This window comes from Artemia franciscana, chromosome 13, assembly GCF_032884065.1.
Source record: "Artemia franciscana chromosome 13, ASM3288406v1, whole genome shotgun sequence".
NCBI lineage: Eukaryota > Metazoa > Arthropoda > Branchiopoda > Anostraca > Artemiidae > Artemia > Artemia franciscana.
Window position 1 is genome coordinate 7,283,262 of NC_088875.1, and position 22,833 is coordinate 7,306,094.

The following is a 22,833-nucleotide window of genomic DNA, read 5'->3' on the forward strand; positions in this document are numbered from 1 at the left end:
AAAAAACTTTACTAGCCGTTCACAAACAGGGCGTCAATTTGGAAGGGAAAAATTACCTCACTCACCCTTTACTTTTTCATCTTCCATTTAATTCAGCCCTCTTGAATGTCATTCAAACCCCTAACCTTACTCTCCCCTCCCCAGGATTTTTGGACAATATCTGTTTATGTGTTTGCTTTGAGAAACTGATTACATCCTCCTTTGTCATTTCCTTTACTACACTCAACAAATAAATAAAAAATCGAGTATTTAATATCAAAACAAAGCAAACGAATTTTTTGAAATTTTTTTAAGGAAGATAATTGTACCCCCAAGAAGAGGGGGGGGGGTAAAAACTAAGGAGAAAAAAAAGAACCACAAAGAGCCTCGGGTATCACAAATAATTTATTTAAAGATAGCTTTTATAGTCGTAGATAAAAATCACTAACTAAATTGAGAAACTACAAAGTTGTCCCCTCCCCCCCCCACAGATTTTGAAAATGCATTTGCCCTTTCCCACTTGAAAACCAAGGTTTTATGCAAGAAATCAGTATGTTCATTCTTTTGACGATCATTGTACTTCTACTTAAGGTTGCGGTAAGTTTCAACTATATGTCCACGACCAAGATGGTTAATTTTAAATTAGTGATATTTTGATGATTCACGCTACGGTGACAAAGAACATGAAAGTAATTGAAACTAAAAAATGAACATAATGAATTTAAAATGTTAGAAAATATCAAGTAACTTCGTCGAAGACTGAAAGACAACACTAGAATAGACCATAGATGCCTAGAAATAGAAGCAGTAGCTGAAGAGGTGGACTAGAAAGTAAGGCACAAGTAGGCTATCCAACTATTTCAGTTCGGTCAACCTACTATTAAATCAATAAGTATCAAAAATATTTGATTTGAATTCGATAGCATTGTGCCACAGAAAATCGCAACTATTTGCTTTGAAATCAAATTCAACAATAATCCCATCACTGTGATCCACAGGTTAGGACAATGACACAGAAAATTATTATTCTTATAATCAATTACTCCAACACAAGTAGGTGATAATACCTCCAATTTAAAGTTCACATCTTTTCATTACGATGAATTTGGGTTTGAACTACTTTTAAGTTGATACCTACAAGACTTTCATCACACTTATTAGCTGATTAAGCAAAGTCCACACACAAATTTAGACTTCAATATCTAAACGCTTTTCTAGTAGAATAAGGATCCAGGGAGCTCACATTCAAAGAAAATCGGTTCAAAGTTGAACAAAACCAAGCATTCAGTAGTACAAAGCGAGAACCCTTACTCCAGTCAATAGCGTTTTGACGACACTTAATATTACGAAACCCGACCATTTACTCCTTCAACTTACATTCTTTTATCATACTCTTAGCTGACTATTTACATTTTTAGATTATTATTTTTTCCCTGATATACCCAAAGAAAATATAGTTTGTTTTATTAATTTATTGAATAATTCAAACTATATAAACTTAGCGTTACTGCAGAAATAACACAAATAATCTACCTCCTGTACTTTCTTGGAATAAGAAGGATTCAAAGTTGAAAAAAAAATGGCAGAAATTGAAAATATTATTTAGGAGGTGAACTCAATGTAGCTGAAAGTGGAGTTAGCTGAAATAACGTAGATGAAAGTGGAACTATGGTAATTTATCTGAACTGGGTAAAATAAATTTTTGATTTGGATGTCTCTTTTTAAGATCCATGAAAAAGATACACACAAAAAAAAATGCCCATCCCTAATATTAATTCTTTTTTTTATTGCCAGCATCCTTTACATAAAGAGCTAAAGCGTAATCTCGCTTTTTTCGTCGTTACTTTATCAAATTGTGAAGCAATGAAACGAAAAGGTATTTTACGACGACCTCTGTTTCTCTATAATAGAAAGGCGTGACTAAAGTTGCAAAACCAACCAATCAGGAAGCTCCCTTTATCATAAAGCAGCGTTTTATGCAGGTCTTGCTAGACTTTTATACCCAGACATTTGACTGGTTAACCTGGGTAGCTGAACCTTCTATACTCATTGACAGAACAAAGATATGGATTGCGATTCTAGTTAATCAGGAAGCTCTCTTTGTCGTAATTCTTATCATATTTGCTTCAATCATGTCTTGCTAGATTTCCATACCCAGGCGTGTGACTCGTTAGACTGGGCAATTGACTCCCTTAAGCTCGTTGAAAGAACAAAAATGTCGATTGTAAATCCTGTCAATCAGGAAGCTCCCTTTGTCGTAATTCTTATCAGCTTTGCTTAGAAGCGGCATTTCATGCATATCTTGCTTGACTTTTATACCCAGATACATGATTAGTTAGACTGGAAACTATCGCTGAACCCCCTAAGCTCGTTGAGAGAACAAAAAATTATAGCAAAAGCAATTTTTTACGATATCCTGGGAAAATATTTGAGACACTGGTTGATCATAGCTGAACAGTTTTGGGACATTTGCTGTATATGACCATAAGGCAAGAGCTGTATATTATGGTTGAAAGGTTTCTTCATTGTATTTGTTCAACATGAAAAATATGTACCATAACTGTACCTTAACATAAATATGTACCTTAACACTTTTGTCTCGTACAAAACACAACAAATATGCCTTGACACTTTTAAAAGTTTTAATATAAATTCGGATGTTTGGAGGATCCAAGATCAAATCTTCTGAAATTATTTATTTGCAGGTTTTGAATTTACCATCTACAACGCTAATTAGTTGTTTGAATGAGAGGTAGGCATGGTATTATGCAACCTGGCGGTTTCAAGCAAAAAAGGCTTTATTTTTAACCAGTTTTGAATCAATTTTGCAAACTCATCTTTTTCTGAAGGCTCTTGTTTTCTAGACCTTGATTTCTAGTGGCCACGTTTCAGGGAGTGGGAGATAAACAAACTCGCTAAACAAAGCATAGAAAAATTACAGTAAATATTTAGGCACAGAGGTATAGCTAGATCTGCAGGCGAATACCACTTCGGAATAGTAATTATAGAAGTAAAGTTGAAAATCCCCCCCCCCAAAAAAAGCAACAACAACAAAAACATATTAGCACACATCCTTGCATCTTTTTGCCAGAAAAACGCGAATCTATGCAAAAAAAACCTGCTAGTGGCATGTTCTTTTTGCGTTCAGGCTTCCAATTCACTGACGAGCAACTGGAAGATTTGAGAGTATCACTTGCCCTTTTTGACAATGATGGTAACAGAGCCATTCCTTGGGGGCAGCCGGGCAGTTGCACGCGCCGTAGCCTGGGGACGCTGCGGCTGGGGGATTGCCCACTTGGATCCAATTCCTCACCTTGATTCGGCTTTTTACTTATATTTGAGTGGGGGGGGTGTAATTAATTTTGCCCTGGGAATCACCAACACTAAAAGTGGCTTTGGATGGAAATGATAACATCGAGGTACTGAAAATATAATTAATTTATAAGATTTGAATTCGGACTATGCTAGGATTCAAATTGGAACCAGAATATTCCTTATGTTATATTAGGAAGTTGCACAACATTTACTTTCAATTAAAAAAATTTTCATTTACTGTTTTTCAAATGTCAATCACCCGTGGTTATTAAAGCTCAATTTTTATATCGAATTTGAATAATAGACTTAAAACTTTAACATACTCTGAGTCCCACAATACACAGGAATTAATTTTCTGGAGGGGGCAAATTCGTCAAAACGTCGAAAATAAAACAAATAAATCGTCTAAAGGAAAGAGAAGTACTCACAGCCGAGTCAGTGACGTTCTTAATTCCAACATAAAGAAACGGTTTAAAAGCATCCATGTATTTGAGAAAATCTTCACCTAAAACTTCGGCCAGAGAGGCAACAGCCATCATAGCATCTTCTTGGACAGCTCCCGAACCTAACCTCATCGAGCTATTGAAGATGTGAAGAAGGGATTGCATCACAGCATCACCTATACGCATTGCATCCTCCTTTGTCATTTTCTTCAATACACTCTACAAATAAATAAAACTTATTAAATCAAGGATTTAATATCCAAATGAAGCAAGTCAATTTTTTTTAATTTTTAAAAGGAAGATACTCTAAGAGGAGGGAGGGGGGAGGGGGGTTTAAAACTACAGAAAAAAAAATTGAATCACAAAGTTCCTAAGATATAAGAAATCATTTATTTAAAGACAGCTTTTATAGTCGTAGATAAAAGTCACAAACTAAATGTCGTTGTCATTTACAAACCTAGTCCTGAGGCATTTTGTTATAGGCACTGGTAAAAAAAAACGGCACGATTGAACTGTTAAGTCGATTAGTTCTGCAAGACACTGGCACTAACTTGTTCTTCTTTCTGGTATTAATTACTGAGTTGGCAGCAAGGGTGGAAAATTTCGGTGCTTGGGGCTACCAAGGAGAAATTACCCAAAACACATTATCAACTGAAACCTGCGATCTCTAAGAGTTTTTAAAAGATTCAAGACTCAAGAGCAGACTTGTAATCTACAGATGTTCCTGTAGAACTTCTACAGAACTGCTCCTTTTTGGGCTCCTTCCGCAACATCACTTAGATATCACAAAATAATCGGCAGTTTGCAGCGGGCCCATTGAGACGGGAGGAGGGAGAACATTCAGTCACGGTTGCTATAGGTACACTGGATTATCGTAAGAAGACTTCTACTTCGTCCATCTTGTTAGTCAAGGAGCGAGCTTTGGTCATGAGAGCAGAAGGAAGTTGCGATTTGACAGACAGGATTTTCAGGATATAAAACAGGAGGAGTTTCGCTGGAATCACCAGAAACCGTCATATCAGCATACCACGGCGTAAGAATCGGTGGGATTTCATAGTGCCTCTGACAGTTTAGTTTTATGTTTATTTTTTATTTTGATTTTATTATTTAATAATTTCAATTTTTATAAGGACGATAATTATGCCCCTAAGAGGATGGGGGGGGGATCAGAACTACACAGAAAAAAGGAATTATAAAGAGCCTGAGATCTCACGCTGGAGACCCTTAAGACCTGCCCTTCCTTACGCTCCTTACCATGTCTGAACACACGATAATTGTTAGTATATTCTTTTTATGGTTTCAATTTATGTAAAGTATAATTTCGATATCTCAAGTGCCACATGCACTTACTCGTTCTGACTCGAGGTTGGACATGGCTGTATTAAATAAAAAACAACTCTGATCGTTTTTAAATCCATCCAAAAAATTACATTTCGCCACCTAATAGAATCTCTGATAATACCCTACCTGGTAAGCGATTAGCCTTTAAGAATACTTTACATACTAGTATTGTATTTTTTATTCAGTTACCCTTTCACCGTTGCCTAGAAAGGGTCCTTATTTTAATTTCAGTGTTTTTTTTTTAGAACTGGTATTTATATTGTCCTTTGGACTTTAATCTGTATTTTTTCAATATTCTGCACTGAGGACGGTTGAGCGGAGGTCACAACCGAAATATTTGCATATTTTTCTTCTGTTTTTCACTGGCTTTTAGTGTCCTTGTTTCTCTCTTCTTTGCGATTTTTTGTTTCCTGTCGTAAATATACTACCTTTTACTTAAAAATGGTCCAAGGTATAAAATTAAAGTGTTCTTTGTATATCCAGTTTCAGTATCTGATATCCAGTAAATAGTATCTGATATAAACCATCTTTTAGCTTTGTTGCATTCCCGAGGTTTTCTAGCACTTCTTGAAGAGAAAATTTTAGGCATGAGGAATTTAATTAGCTTGCAACAACTGTGAAAGGGTAAAAGGGAATTTTATTTAGCTTGCAACAACTGTGAAAGAGTGTAACTCTTATTTCGTTGATACCCCTCTATCACTCTGCCACTTTAGGACAAACAAAAAAAACTAACATATCTAACGTAAAACATTAACATAGATAGCATAAAAATACATGTTGTCATGCGTATTTTGCACAGATATACATGCGAAAATACGGGTATGAAATATTTTTTGTTTGTCAAATTTTTTTACCCCCACAAAACCGGAAGAATAATTATCGTTTTTTCTATCTTTTTCAATAAATACCAAAAAAGGCAGTTTCAATAACAAAAAATTTTAAATCTAAAGAGGGGGTGACAAAATCACTACGGTTACAGGCCCCATTCCAACGTATTACGACAAAAAGTTCAAATTGGTCAACAATTTTTTTTTTTTTTTTTTAGCGTTTAAAAAATTATTTTTTATAAGAAATTGAAGGAGAAATACAAAAAAAAATATAGAAAACTATTCTTATTTTAAAGTGTCCTTTTCCATAGACTTATTTAGGCAAGATCATGTTGTTTGTGGGTAGCAGCCCACTTGGGTGCCACTTCCCGTTATAATAATTAATTATTCATTTTCTGTTTATGTAGATTCCCGGCAATCATTTAAAAAACAGTATCTGATAAGCCGTTAATCCTTTAACCTCGTTCAGATTTAAGGTTGTCAATGTGTGTTGTATTTTATTTAGAAGATATCAACAGAAGGGCTTGCAGGCATACACTGCTATGAAGACCATTTCTAATACTAGCTATCTTTATTCTAACAGTAAATTGGTCTTTTAAAGGCCATAGCGGGATTTCAATGATGGTGGCTCAACTTTGGGAGCTAATATTTTAAAAAATAATTTCCTAGACTTTAATTGAATTCCAATTTTAAGACTAAAGTTGGACGAGTATTTTAAGACTCAGAAAATAAATAAAATTATTTCCAGTTTTCCAATGTGTTTATTACACTGATGAAAAGTCAAAGCGGCACAACAAGTTGCGTTTCAGTTATCCAACGTCAATGGAATTTTCAGAAATAGATCAGAAATAGAAATCAGAAATAGACCCCCTACCATGGCTAGATTAGACACATACCAGGTTTTTAGAGCTTCCTATCTATACCCTCCCCTTTCAGTAGTGTAAATACTGTCCTAGAATAGCTTACCTGTAGAGTGGCACAAAGAAGCGACTGAAGATCAAAGTAATGCGACCTATCTGTCATATTATTTATGCTGCCCTCCATTTGAAGAACCTGGTTTAGTCGCGTTATAATGATTTCAGTGGCACGTGCAACATGAATGTAGCAATCTTTTGGTGAACTTTTGATGAATTCCATAAGGGCTTCATAGGCAGCTGTGCGAAGGTTGTTCTAAAAATACAATTTTAAAGTTAAGAAAAATTTTTAAATATTTTTAGTAAATTTTAAACATAAAAAAAAATTATTACTGTAAAAAGCCGACAAGACTTATTGAGCAAAGTGAATTTTTTAGCCTTATATATAGTGATATATATATATATATATATATATATATATATATATATATATATATATATATATATATATATATAAATGGCAATATCAAGTATCCAAAGTTCATTCTCAGGTCTTATTTTTACAAACTTTAATGAAATTTCCTTGAAGTAAGTAGGAGGGGGTTATAACTCTTCTTATTCACTCTTGTTCCCATGTGGAGCATATAGTATTTTACCCCATTCTGACTCTGAATTTAAGATTTCAAATTATAGCCCAGGAAAATCCTTTATTTTTTGTGGATTCAAGTTGAATGGTTAGGTTCCATACGTTCAACAAAACAAGCCGCTGCATAAGAGCATGTTGGTCGAAATAGTTAAATAACTTGAAATTTTGAATATTTGAATACTGAATTGGTTTTAAATATGGTTCTCTCTTTCAGAATAACGGAAATGGCACATTACTGTTTGGTTACTTTTCATACTTAAAACGATCCCTTGAACTAAAATTTCCGCTCAAGTAAGCCCTAAATACACTTTCTATAACTCTCAGTTTGATCAGCCCCAATTATGAGCCCTAACCACACTTTCTATCACAGCTTAGATACCAATATGTTATGAATACTCCTATCTTGCCCATGAGAACCTTTTGGTACAGAGATCTGAGCTTGGCGCCTCCTCTAAGCCCGCGCTCCAACGCTTAGATCGTACTACAACACCATTGGCGGGAACGCAATTTTGTTTTGTTGCATACACAGCTTAGATACCAATATTGATTATCTAAGCTTTGCTGCCAGTTTCCTGTCTCCAGCCGCTAGCATCGCTACCGCGCACTGTGTCCCAAAAATAAATCGAGTTTTCATAACTGTATTGGTATCTAAGCTGTGCTTTCTATCGTCTTCAATTTTATTTTATATAGCGTTAAGTTTGATACGAGAATGTATAACAATTTCGTCATCGGGAAGAAAATTAAAACCAAAAAAAATTAAAATTGACGGTCTGTTTGATTCAAATAAAATAAAACGCGAAAAAATTCTAATCAAATAAAAGTCAGAACCAGAAGCTATTTTTGACTGCTTGTACCCCAATAGACCTTTTCCTAGCGAAGAAAACTTTTTATTTTTTCTCACTATTTGTACTGAGGCTTATATTTTCTTAAAGTATAAAAAAGAACAAAAAAATGAGAAAAACAAAAAGCCAAACCGAACAAAAATAATTTTCAGCCAGTGAATAATAATTAAGAAAGCAGATGTTTCGACAAAGACCCCCACTAAGCTGTCCGCGGGACAGAGCAGAGAGCGAAACATTGGCCATTAAAAAGACTTCATTCCTTAAGTTTTATTTTTCTTTCGTCGTGTTTCCTGGATTAAGCTGAGAAGCTTGAATTTATGAGATTTATTTCTACCAGATTTATTATTTTTAACTTTTTTTACTTTAAATTTTAAGTTAAACTTTTTTAATCTAAAATATTTATGTGCTTGAGGTATCTGTTACTTAATATTTTGGGACAAAAATTGCGATGTGTATAATAGCAATAATGTATTTTTCATATGTATAATATAAAAGGGTATAATAAAATATATAAATATTTATTAAACAGAGATGGATAAAAATAATTTGTACGTCGTTCTTCTATTTAAGCCATGTACAGTATTTACTAAAAACATCCAATACACTTTTTAATCACATTGGCATTTGCACTTGCTTAAGTTCACTTTATAATAGTTTAAGGAATAATGTTCAATACCATAATGTACTTAATTAAGTTTAGTTAAGTTTGCTAGCAATGCTCGCTAGTGCTACGATAGTTGCATTCGGTTATTCCTACCAGATTTAATTCTTTCCATCGATTATTTGAGATTATTATTAGATCTCACACTCAAATTTCTATTCCAGGATTGACATTCATTATATCGTTAATACTGGAAGTCACACCGCAACAGTTCAGGTCAAACTTGAAAAGTGTGACATTGCATGGATATTAAGCCTAATATTTGTTCTTTCCATTTTTTACCATTTAACCCTCAATATATTTAGTCTAATTACAAACCCTAAAGTCATTTCCAATATAGTCATAAAAAAATATCATTATAAATAGCCCCTATATCCTATTAAAAATGGCATTACAAATAGCCCTTAGATCACAACAAAAATGGCATTACAAATAGCCCCTTGATTGATTTTTTTTTTTACCAATAATCCTTTCAGTCTTGAATTTTAAACCTGAAGTCATTTCCAATATAGCCTCAATGGAATTAAAAAATACCATTACAAAAAGCCCCTATATCTCATTAAAATGGCATTACAAGTAGCCCCTTGATTTTTTTTCTTTTTATTTATTTTTTTTACCAATAATTATTTCAGTCTTGAATTTTGAACCTGAAGTCATTTCCAATATAGCCATAATGGCATTAAAAAATCCCATTACAAATAGCCCAAATATCCCATTAAAAATGGTATTACAAGTAGCCCTTATATCACAACAAAAATGGCATTACAAGTAGCCCTTAGATCGCAACAAAAATGGCATTACAAATAGCCTCTTGTTTTTGTTCTTTTTTTTACCAATAACCCTTTCAATCTTGACTTTGGAACATGAATTCATTTCCAATATAGCCTCAATGGCATAAAAAATGCCATTACAAACAGTCCCTATATCTCATTAAAAATGGCATTGCAAGTAGCCCTTAAATCACAACAAAAATAGTATTACAAGTAGTCCCTTGATTCTTTTTTTTCTTTTAGTCTTGAATTTTAAACTTGAAGTCATTTCCAAAATTGTTTTAAAAACTGTTAAATAAATCGAAAACATTATTTGAAACAGTCTCTTATTTAATTTACTTAAACAATGCTCAACAATCTTATTTGCTAAAACAACGCACCGAAAATGATGTCTAGATATTCTCAGCCACACAACGAAGAAAAGACAATTTCTCAGTAACTCATGCCGCAAATAGAGAACAATCGATAACTTCACTTTAATTATAAAAAAACTGACTTCTAGGGGTGATCTGAGCCTCCCTCCCCCCAAGCGCCGTAGCAAGGGAGAACAGCTATCCCCAGGGGCAGCCTCTTAGGTGTTCCAAACTGATTTATTATTTTTTTACTTATATTATGGTAATAAGTATGGGGGTGGGCAAAAACCGACATTGTCCCTGGACGTCAAGAGCCCTAGTTACGCCTCTGCCCCCCACCCTTCTGCACACACAAAAAGTCCTAATACAAAAATATGTAAATATAAAAAAAAAATGCAAATAAAAAAAATAAAATACTTGATTTGCATCTGGTCGTTCAGTTGTTTCCAAAAGTCTTTCAAGAACAACAGGGAAATAGGGAGATAAAGCATAAGTGTAGACTGTTTCGTCCTCGCCTGAAGCATCTTGAAGGGCCTTCTCGTAGATTGATGAGGCTAGTGAGTTGAGGGCCCAGCATATGTTATGAGCAACTCTAGGCTCAGTCTTTAAACCTAAATAAAAAAATTATACTGTAATTCAAAAGGGTTTCGTGTATTTATTTACCAATATATTTCAACTAAACTTTTTGTAAAGCTATCCTTTAATAGTATGGGTTAAAGTAACGTTTAACCGTTGAAGTTTAAGGTGTATACGATATTACTAGGGATCGTTTGATTTATCGTCAGAGTGGCATTTTTGGGATAACTGAAATTTACACTAAACCTAAAATGCTTAAATATTGCTTACAATTAATTAATCACTAATGTTGATGAGCATATTTTTATTTTGAGATTTTCCACGGACGGAATTTATATTTTTCTTTTTCTAATTTTCCAATCGACGTTTTTCATACCAATTTAACTAAAGAGCGGATAACATTTTCCTTATCGATCGACTGGTGAAGTGTGCTTCTGAAAGGTTAAATCTATTCCTTATCACGATTTCTACACACATGCGGCAAATAGATTTCAATAGGTGTGGATAGAATAATTATTACTAATATCATAAGGCACAAAAGCAACCCTACAATAACAAAAGAAATATATTAAAAAAATAGTCGCTTTAAATTGCAACTTATTTGATTCTACTCCGAACTACGGTACAGGTACATGCTCAAGGAGATCAATACGCCACATCCACCTCTCACATCTAAAAGAAAATTACAACGTTCTAGAAAAGCATATAATTTACAGTACAGGTCCGTCCTCAAGGAGGTCTGTGAGCCAAATCCTCCTCCCAAATCTAAAAGAAAATTACAAAACTTCTAGAAAAGCATATAATTTACAGTACAGGTACGTGCTCATGGAGGTCTACACACCCCATCCTCCTCCCAAATCTAAAAGAAAATTACAACTTTCTAGAAAAGCATATAATTTACAGTACAGGTCCGTGCTCAAGGAGGTCTATACGCCACATCCTCCTTCCAAATATAAAAGAAAATTACAGCCTTCTAAAAAAGCATATAATTTACAGTATAGGTACGTGCTCAAGGAGGTCTATACGCCACATCCTCCTCCCAAATCTAAAAGAAAATTACAACCTTCTTGGAAAGCATATAATTTACAGTACAGGTACGTTCTCAAGGAGGTCTATACGCCACATCCTCTCCCAAATCTAAAGGAAAATAACAACTTTCTAGAAAAGCATATAATTTACAGAACAGGTCCGTGCTCAAGGACGTCTATACGCCACATCCTCCTACCAAATCCAAAAGAAAATTACAGGTTTCTAGAAAAGCATATAATTTACAGTACAGGTACGTGCTCAAGGAGGTCTATACGCCACATCTTCCTCCCAAAATCGAAAAAAACCTGGAATTTTTCGAAATACAGCTTTCTTTTCTTTTTTTTTCTTCTTTTTTTGCTGAAGAAATCAGACGTGATTTTCCAATGAAAATCTAGGATAATGCACATGGAATTTTTCATTGCCAGGTTTTCTTCTTCTTTTTACAGACTAAGTTAATTAAAATTAATTAACTAGTTCTAAATTGTTTTAATTAAATGGACATTACTTAAAATCTGAATACGTTTTTAATAGATCTATGAATATTAGGTAAGTAAAACCGCGTTAAAAAATTTTTCCTCAACAAATATAATTAATCTTATATTCGTTCTGATTTGCAAATTTGAAAAATAAACTTTAAAATTAATTATTGAACAGAAACTGTGAGTGATGGAGACAGCTGTTATTTAGGCTAGTGTAGCAAAAAGATTTTAAGAGTTAAAAGCTAAATTTCTTGGAGTCGCGGTTCAGTATACCAGCCCCCCAAAAAATCAATAACAAACAGTGGATAAAAATTTTAAATCATAAGAATAAATATATTGCAGAAAAATAATTTAGCAGGGCACGAAAACTACCATGGATCAAATAAAAAAAAATACCAAAACCAACTAAAATTCACTCCCAGATTCATTTTCCGAGAGATTTTCAAAAACAGAAATGCTTCTGCAAAGAGCTGGGGGAAAACTGTCAAAGAGGCCTAGGAGAAAATCAACGACAGGACTATTGTGCAAGACCCAGATGCAAAGACAAAGCTTTTGCTGAGGGGTTTGCCGAGTTCTCAAATCTGGAAGACGACGATGAAAAGGTTCCCAGTTTCCCTAACCAAACCTATATTTCTCTTGATCGTGTAAACCATTCCCCTCCTAAAGTCCTTCGCATTCTGCAGCGTCTTGATGGCACTCGATCCATGGGTGCTGACAGCGCCCTTAGCATTATTTTGAAGTTCTGCAGTTTAGAAATAGGTGGACCTTCCTCATCACTTTTGCGGCTATGTTTTGGCACTGAAACCTTTTGGCACATTAGTGAATCCGCTCATCTCATTTCTAAACCAAAAAGCAATGGCGAGATGGCGACGCGACAGTAAACGAAATTCATAAAAAAAAAAATAATCAATGAAAAATTTGCAATAAACCAAGTATAAAATAAATCCAAGCCACTATACATCTTCTTTCTATTAGGACATTCTAAAGTGATATTAAGAGATTTATTGAGTTGCTTTTCATTTTTGGATGCTTTAATGAGAAACAAATAATCATATTAATTAACATTACAATCAAAAACTCAAATTTGGATATAAAATCAAGCAATAGCTACTTTGATAAAAGGTAAAATAAAGATATGCTTGAATAGTTTAAATTTAATTCCCAGCCCTTAGTAGAAATCTTCAATTACACTACGAAAAAACATAGGATATGAAAAGCATAAAGATCCTTCAAAGTCATTAATGGAACATAGGATATAAAAGGATAAAAAAAATCCTTTCATACCCCAAATAGGATATAAAAGGGATAAAGATCCTTTAGTCATCAATGGCACATAGAATATTAAAAGGATATAAAAAGTACCTTTTTATATCCCGAATAGGATGTAAAAAGGATTAAGATCCTTCAGTCATTAATGGCGCATAGGCACATAGGATATAAAAAATATCCTTTCATGCCCCAAATAGGATATAAAAAGGATAAAGATCCTTCAGAATCATTAATGGCGCAAAGGAGCATAAGATACAAAAAAAAATTGTTTCATAACCCCAAATAGGAAATAAAAAGGATAAAGATCCTTTAGAGTCATTAATGGTGCATTGGATATTAAAAGGATATAAAAAATAGCCTTTCATATCCCAAATTGGATATAAAAAGGATAAAAATTCTTCTGAGTTATTAATGGCGCATAGGGCGTCAAATCGACATTGATACTTTTGAATGGTTGAAATCTAAGTGGGTAAAAACTAAATTTCTAGGAGACAAATTTTATTAAAGTGCCAAACAGCCCTCCCCGTCTAAAAAAAAACAACCAGCAATAACATACCTTGAATGAGTGCATCTAATAACTGTGGAATAATGTTTGCATTCACAGCATCGGGTGTAATTTCACAAATCTTCCCAAGGGTCCAGGCCGTTGTGTCTCTAATTGTGACGTTAGGGTCCCGCGACAATTCAATGAGAATGGGTAGCGCTTGCTCCACAATTGGTTGAAGGTTCTCAACATTTGGCCCTTCCAATACGGAACCTAAAAATTAAAAACAAACATGGTAATATAAAAATTAAAGAGAAAGTAAAAACTAAATAAAAATTAAATAACCAAATAAACACACAAAAGAAATTAAATTTCAAGAAAATAAAAATAAATATTTTTTCCTTAAAAATTGTCCATTTTTGTGGGGACTCCAGCACCCAACTGGCAACACTAAACAGGGGCTCAATGACGAGTTCTACCACCGATCTGGTAACTTTACAATCTGTCAGTGAGAGATTTGGTGTGGCATAAATGCCTCTTTTCTACAAGCCTCCGATTAATAATCTCTACCCTCCATCCCTCCTCTACTCCTACCCTTCCTTGGATCAATTATCTCTACCTGTACCGCCGAAGGCAAAGGCAGTAAGTCAAACACAAAGACAAATAGTGTGGTAAGATCACCTACAAAGGGAGATACCCTGCAATGAATACTTGAAAATGGCTTTGTTAAGACATTACACATCCATTTAGGGGAGTCTCTCGAGTGGTGTCATCCCTGAAAAACCTTACTGTTGACACCTTTAAAAGGAAGATCAACGGAAATAACTCTAGGGAATAATCCCAGGCAAATGGTTGACTCGTGGCATCTGACTAGGCGGCCCGGCACCATCAAAGCAGTCGTCAAAAAAAAGAAAAACAGTCGTAAAAAAAATCCGTAAAAAAAGTCGTAAAAAGTCCGTAATCATCCGTAAAAAGTCCGTAATCAAAACAGTCGTAGAAAAATTCAGTGCATGGAAGCACATATGTTGACAGACTAAACCTATTCAAGGTCCAGTCTATTGAAAAAAACGATTTAGTTTTTTTCTTTTACGAAACCCATAGTAAAAGCATATACAGTATTTATACTCAAAATGAGATAGTAAAAAAATTAAATAAAACAATCCCATTAAAAATCTAACTTTCACGAAAAGCCCAAGACCTTCAATACCTGCCAATTCATTCATCCCTAACAAATATTTACCACTACATATTCATCCCAGTAAGAAAGGTTACAACAGATTCAATACAAAAAAAAAATATCTAAAGAAAGAAAAGCAGTCTATGACTATTTGTTAACTGAGGAAATTTAAAGATCAACTTATTGCAATAAAAATTGTTTTCAGCACTAATCCTAGCCTGGAATTTTTAGTGTTCACCAACTATAATAAATAACTTCAATGTTAAATTATATAATAAAATAAATTGTACAATATAATACAAGTTTTATATACAATACGCATATAATAAAACTTCACATACACAACAGTGTATGTGTAATGACGCAATTTTTACCAACTTAGTTCCATCTTTTCGCTTTGTTAAATATTTTTGTTTTATATCTTGTTTTTTGTTGTTTTTTATTGTCTAATTGTCGTTGAGAAAGCGTCCTAGAACTGTACACGAGACATTCAGCATTTTTTTAAGATTTGTAAATTTTAATACAAATTCAGTAAAATTTAGCCTGTTTGCCAAAAAAAAACACCTTTGTGAATATTTTTATAAGCCTTTTTTTATAAGGGAAAACAGCAAAATTAATGAGTTTTAGTATCATCACAGGAAACTTAGACAAGGCAACATGTAAAGCTATGGGTCATTCTCACCCATGTACAGGGCCAAACGGTGCTCCTTTCAAAATTAAAATATTCCTCTGCATAAGTGTTAATAAAAACTTGGCAGCTTACCAAAAGCCATTACTGCTGCATCACGGCATCGCCAATTAGGGCTCTTGATATTCTCCTTCACGAAGTTCAAGACCGGACCCACGACATTATCACCACAGCACTGTGCCAATAACATTAGACAAACACCAGCAGCTTTGCACGGATTCCAATCCTCGTCGTCATCACTATCTTCCTATTTGAATTAAAGAACAATTGAATAACATTAACAGAGGTATTTTCCAAGACCACACTGCCTTCCCATGACACATATTAGTTCAGTAGGAAAAATCCTTTTATTCCACAATGAAACACAAAAATATCTCTGGATATTTCGATCATATACATAGTAGTCAACTTTTGGTATGTGACCGAGATAAACATAGATTTTTTTTGTGTTTCATTGTCAAGTAAAAAAAAATTCCCAATCAAACTGTCTTTATAACACTAAAAATCGACAATCAGACAACGCAGCGTTCTTGATGCGGCCCACTTTGGTATAGCGGACGTCTTTTGGTATGAGACCGAAATATGCATAGATTTTTTTGTTTCATTGTCAAATAAAATAATTTCCCTATCCAACTGTTTTTGTAACACTAAAAATCGACAATCAGACAAAGCAGCGTTCCTGATGCGGCCCACTTGGTCGGCTAGTAGCCCATAGCTATCACAAATTATAATCTGCAAATTCTATGATTCCAAAAAGATACATTTCGGAAACATGCGTGATAAATTGGAGGTTTACTTTAGGAATTCTACACTCGGTTAAGCCGATTCTGAGAGTTACCAATAATTGTGAGGTTTATTAAATTAAAAAACAAATCAACGAAAGGTAAAGAGCGATAAAAGTAAAACGAGCAGAAATAAAGTAAAAGGCAAAGAATATGGCATTAGACTTTACAGTCTCTACTGGCGGTGCTGATCTCCGTTTCTTGGCCCTTCAGCCAGGAAGTGCAATGGGGGGGGGCCAACAATCCTGTGCTTTCGCACACCCTTCCTGTTTACCTTCCCCAGATTTCTCCAGGTGCCCATTTAGAGCAGAAAAAGTCATAATAGTCAACCTTGGAACGAACAGAAATCGCTCCGAATAAAGTAATAAAGAAAAAGACTTTTAAAACAAAGAGAATTCACTTTAACGATACTACCATGGCCATATCCAGGCATCAAAATAGTATTTGTTGGGTTAAGGGTTTTCCTCCGCATTTTTAAGATCCGAGTAAAGTAACAAAGAAAAAGACGAACAAATGATCATAATAAATATTCAAGTCAAACTTAAAACGAAGAGAATCAACTTTAACGATACTACCATGGCCATATCCAGGTCACCAAAAGAGTATTTGCTCAAGAGGGGGTTAAGGGTTTTCCTCCGCATTTTTAAGATCAATTTGCGAGTCAGACAATTTTATTTAGCTTTCATAGTCGTTTTACCTTCATTTTTACGACTAATATACAAGTCAGAGAAATATTTCATGGGGGGGGGGCAGTAAAATCCTGTAACATCCTCATCTCGGATAAGGTCCTGGATACGACCCCAAAATAATGTCCATATTTAAGGTATTTCTGCAACACAAAGCCAGTTCTTTGGGACTTGGAGGGTCACCCCTCTAAAAAAAAATTAAATGTATTAACTTCTCTCTTTACTAATATTACAAAAGAATATAGTTGAGCTAGGGACAGAAACTTTTACAGATTTTCAGATATTTAAGCCGGTTACGGTTGTGGGTCACAAAAAAAAACCTCAAAAACGCATTAAAATTTGTTTATATTCATTTTTGTTATATTTTTTACGAGTCAGACAAACATTTCGTGTGGGATTCAAACTCCCTAGCCCCCCCCCCCCTGGACGTGGCCATGGACCATAATTGTACTTTTTCGGGATCAGAGTAATTCTAGGCAGGATAATCTACCCTAGCAAAGCTGAGACTCTTCCTAGCTTGAACAAGGTTATTCATCCTTAATTATTGTCAGTTAATAACGATTAGGAAATTAAGAAGATTTACTCATAGAGCGTCCATCACAAGATAAAACAAGATAACTCAAGACTGTTACAAGAAGCCCCATATGCCACTAAACATGAAAAAAGGGAGCGCCAACTTACGAAGTACACAAAAATAAAATGAAACAGAAATTAATAAGATGGCACAACATAATCAAGTGGAGGAATAAAAAAAAATCATAAAGAATAACTAAGCAAAGATCAGCGTCTCTCACAACCTGAAGAAAGAAAAAGAGCAACAATTTAAAACTACTATAAAAGCCCCTACGCCACAAAACTTGAAAAAAGGAGCCCTGAATTGTAAAGTGCACAAAAACAAAACATAAAAAAATGAGGTGGCACCAATATGAAAGGGGATCAAATAGTAGATCTTTAAGGGAAAGGACTAAACTAGATAAACTAAGCAGAGGTAAAAATACCTGTTTAGTGAGAAGATGAAGAAGAAAGGGCTAAACTAGATAAACCAACCAGAGGTGAAAATACATGTTTAGTGAGAAGATGAAGAAGAAAGGACTAAACTGGATAAACTAAGCAGATGTAAAAAAATACCTGTTTAGTGAGAAGATGAAGAAAAAAGGACTAAACTAGATAAACTAAGCAGAGGTAAAAATACCTATTTAGTGAGAAGATGAAGAGGAAAGGACTAAACTAGATAAACTAAGCAGAGGTAAAATTACCTGTTTAGTTAGAAGATGAAGAAGAACTGGTAGGATGTATTGAAGAGCACCAAGGGCATAATAACGAGAGGTTCTTTCAGGAGTCCTTCCCATTTCTTCGGCTTCTTGAGCCTCGACGACGAGATCAATTTCCTCGTCACAGACGTTGCTCCAAAATTCAATACCCTGGAGGGCAATTTCATCTATGTCGGATTTCATAGCCTCCAGTGAAATCTAAATGAATATTTACAATATCATTGATCACATAGTGGCAGACCCTTTACACAGAAACGATGGGTAGATCCACGGAAATTGCTCAACCTGAGTACTCTCTACATCCCTCACATATCCCTCTGCCTAACAATAAATAGAATATTTTATGGAAAATTTTAACAAAATAGGCAAATATAGGCAAAACCCAAATATTTAGACTTAATCCAGACTTTTTTCCTGATTTTTTTTTTCTAATCTCCACAAGGCACCTAAGAATATACCTCAGTGGGAGTTAAGCATAATTAAGATAAAATTAAGGTGAGGATTCAGGAGAAAAATCCCCAGTTCCAGGTCCTGAAAATTTCAGATATAGAGCAAAATTTCCATCCAGGGGAAAAAGTTTGAAAAATACCACTACTAGTTTCCCAGAGTAGCATTCCCAAAGAACTTTTTGAAGATAAAGCACTTAAAGTACAGGAAAATCCCTGCGTTCGGAATATGAACACCTTATTTTCATTATCAGAACCTATTCCATGAGAAAAATATGGACACACCAAATTACGGTAAAACGATTATTTGATAGATGAAATTCCAAATTCTAACCCTACAAAAGACACGAGTTTTGAAAAACAAAGAGGTTAAACAAATTACGTTAAATGAATTATGCCAGCCGATTAGTTCTCGTGCGACGATTCCATGGCCCTTAGGCAAAAATGTTTTTTTAGATTCTCAAAAAAGGTTACACCTTCCAAATAAACGAGCATTTTTCCTTATGTCCCGAAGTGCTTCCACCTGCTTTATAAAAGTGATCTTGAAATCTTGAACTTTTCACCAATTTTCGCCATTTTGAAATGTTTAAGGGGGTTACAAAATGATTATTGTGGAAAATATCAGAAACAAAAACCAGATAATGATTGTGCTCAAAAATGAGCAAAGACCCAAATCGTTACAAAACAACCTGGAGGCAAAAATCACTCTTTATCCAAGTCAACTTTTTAGCAAAAAAAGAAGGCTTATTGCAAGTTTTTGAACTAGAATCGATCAAGGGCTTTGAATGTGTCTGATAAAAGAGCCCTAGTGGGTCAGCGGCCCTTCTATTACCCCATCCCTCTACCTGACAACCTTTTCGCAAAAATGTAGCCATGTTGCAACTTGATTGAAGCAAAAGCATACAAGAGTATTTAATATGTTAATTTAAGGACTAAAGTTAGCCCATGGCCTCTCAAAGTTTTAATCATAAAATTAAATTAATAAATTAAATTATTAAATTTATAATTATACATAAAATAAATAAAATTAATTATAATTTTAATTTAATTATTCAATTGTATTTGTTGATTCTTTATAATTTAATTATTTAATTATAATTATACATAACATAAAATTAATTATAAAAATGATGCAACACCTTGATATAGTTTTGAAATTATTAAATAGTTGCTGTCACTTGGTGATAGACATAGAACGAAATTGTTTTTAACATCAAATATATAGTAAAAAAAAATACATGTTAAGTTTTGAGGCAAACTAAAGTAGTTTAAACTTAAAAATGTTACTACTTTAGAATTAACAATGTAGATTAACATTAACAAAAATTAACATCAAAATGACAACAATTTTTTTTAGAACAACTTACGGTGCATTATATTGTTTTACAAATGACGTGTTTAATGTTTGTGTTCTCTCCACAAGCTATGGGTAACTTGTTTGTCTACAGTAGTATAGTTTTAATTTCACTATCATCCAACAGCTGAGATTCACTAATATTTATCCACCAAATCATATTTTTTAACTTTCCCTTGTAAATTTTAAATTGAAAAATACATTGAAAACAGTTGGAAAACATACGGAAACAGAAAGTTTTCTATTTTTAAGCGAGTTTGAATAGCCTCCTAAGAAAAATTCTTAGAAAAGAAAAATCAAAATTTAGAAGAAAATTCAAAAGAAAAATAAAGCAAAGCTAAAATCAAAAACAAGTTATAATGATGTCATATAATAAGTCAAACGTAAAGCAAATAGAAATTACTATGGATGAACAAATGAAAATAAAATGAACAGAAATCAATTTTAAATTGAAAAATGCATTGAAAACATGCAAAAATAGAAAGTTTTCTATTTTTTAAGCAAGTTAGAGCAACCGTCTAAGAAAAAATCCGAATCAATATAATAATTTTGACTTTTGCCAATGGCAAGATATAAAAACTAATGGATCCAATAACACAAGTGCCCTGTCCTCTGAGGACAATCTAATCACAGCAAAATCTGACATTTTACAAAGAAGACAGATCTTAGAATTAACAAATTGTTGCCAGGAAATAAAGACACGAGTTAGTTTTAAGAGTAGAGCAAATTTGAAATCTTCTTTAAGGAATGTGTCATCATTTTATTTATTTCTAAGAAAAAAAATCTTCTCAGGGAAATATTTTTGAGGTTTTGATTGGTTGGCAACCATGGCATCCAATTGATGGTGAAGAAACAAACCAGTGTTGCAACACTTGTCAGCAAAGCCAACCAAGCTGCTGTGAGACACGTTGTCATAGTTATTTAATTATTTCAATTCATTTAATAGCATTTCATTTTCGTCACCCTTTTAGACAAGTTTTGACTTCTTAGGGTCACTGCTAAACTACTAATCATCCTATTTAACAAAAACTTCTCTTGTACTAATAAACATCCACCAACACTTACCGCAAATAAAGCAGGTCCCATATAAGCCTCCATATATCGGTAGTAAAGTGACATGATTTTGACTAAACACTGCAAAGCGGACACCTTAATTTTTGTGTTAGGAGATTGTGTTGCTTCACAAACCACTTGCATAATGTAGTTGCGCTCATTCTCTTTTTCAAAATTGGCTCTGGTAAACTCGAGGCTGTTGAGTAGTGCTGTTGTGGCAGCCAATTTTACATGCTCGTTCTTCTCGTGTTTCTTCATTCCATGAACGATTGCTGTTAGGATCTCGTTTGACTGCGCAGCAAGAATATCTGGATCCTAAAAGGGTGAAATAATAAATGTAATTCAGGAAAATGGCAAAAAATCAAATGAACAAGCCCTCATTTGACAACAAAAATAGTTGGACCTACAAGAGAAAGCTGGGTTCTGGTAAGTCAAATTTCCTTTTGGGAACTAGATTTCCCACCACCCGACGAAAAAAAATATCAGAAAAATAGCCCATTCTTCTATTTCTTCCGTAAATATCGCCACTTGAAATGAAAAGATGCATGGGGTCACTTAAAATAGCAGTATTATTTATTTTTTAATACCAAATACGGTAAGTTTTCAAGCTAGTTGCACTAAACATAATAAAAAAAAGTTATGACAATACTGACAACAAAATACACATGTACAAATCTATGAAAAACAACAACTACAACAAACACTGACAAATAATACTATAAATGATTTTAAAATGATTTACTGTGAAAATGTGTTTCTGCTAGTTTTGTTTTGAAAGTGTTTACATTATCTGTTAGAAATGTTTCAGGTGGAAGGTCATTCCATGGCTTCCATACCTTGCTGTAAAATGAATGTTGGCCTATTTTCCTTTTTGAAAGTGAGGGGTACAATTTATGTGGGTCATAACGGGTCCTGTAATTGTCGTTACATGTAAAACACTGTGATGTACTTATATTATCAATGCCTTTGATTATTTGGAATGTGTTAATAATGTCTGCCCCATCCCTTTGGAATTGAAGACTTGGTAAATATAAGACTTATAGTATTCTTATAGTAGTATGTGTTTATAGTATTATGGATCCTAAAAGGATAAAATAATAAATGTAATTCAGGAAAATGGCAAAAAAAAAACAAAAAACAAATGAACAAGTCCTCATTTGACAACAAAAATAGTTAGACCTAAAAGAGAAAGCTAGGTTCTGATAAGTCAAATTTAATTTTGGAAACTAGATTTCCCAGCACCCGATGAAAAAAAAATATAAAGAACAACCTATTCTTCTCTTTCTTCAGTAAATATCGCCAATTGAAATGAAAAAAAAGACACATGGGGTCACTTAAAATAGCAGTACTACGTGTTTATAGTATTCTTGAGTCTTCCACAGACAGTAAATGGCACTACTCGTGAGCTGGCTAGTAAGGCAGGCTTAGCCTTTCATCTGATACTCGTGACTATTAGAAATATGTCAAGTAATACTTGCCAAAACACGGGAATTGGCTAGACTTCGAAA

General features: G+C 33.9%; 1 protein-coding gene across 3 annotated transcripts in view; it reads right to left on the minus strand.

Moving 5' to 3' along the window:
• Nucleotides 1-22,833, minus strand: part of LOC136034465 (importin subunit beta-1-like) — an 81,560-nt gene that overhangs the window by 44,500 nt on the left and 14,227 nt on the right. For all 3 annotated transcript variants that reach the window (XM_065715653.1, XM_065715656.1, XM_065715655.1), the window contains exons 4-10: nucleotides 21,338-21,640; nucleotides 18,458-18,670; nucleotides 15,809-15,980; nucleotides 13,941-14,141; nucleotides 10,449-10,642; nucleotides 6,872-7,075; nucleotides 3,723-3,956 (exon numbers count right to left, since the gene is read on the minus strand). In XM_065715653.1, the coding sequence (XP_065571725.1) occupies nucleotides 3,723-3,956; nucleotides 6,872-7,075; nucleotides 10,449-10,642; nucleotides 13,941-14,141; nucleotides 15,809-15,980; nucleotides 18,458-18,670; nucleotides 21,338-21,640 (1,521 nt within the window). The remainder of the gene's footprint in view (nucleotides 1-3,722; nucleotides 3,957-6,871; nucleotides 7,076-10,448; nucleotides 10,643-13,940; nucleotides 14,142-15,808; nucleotides 15,981-18,457; nucleotides 18,671-21,337; nucleotides 21,641-22,833) is intronic.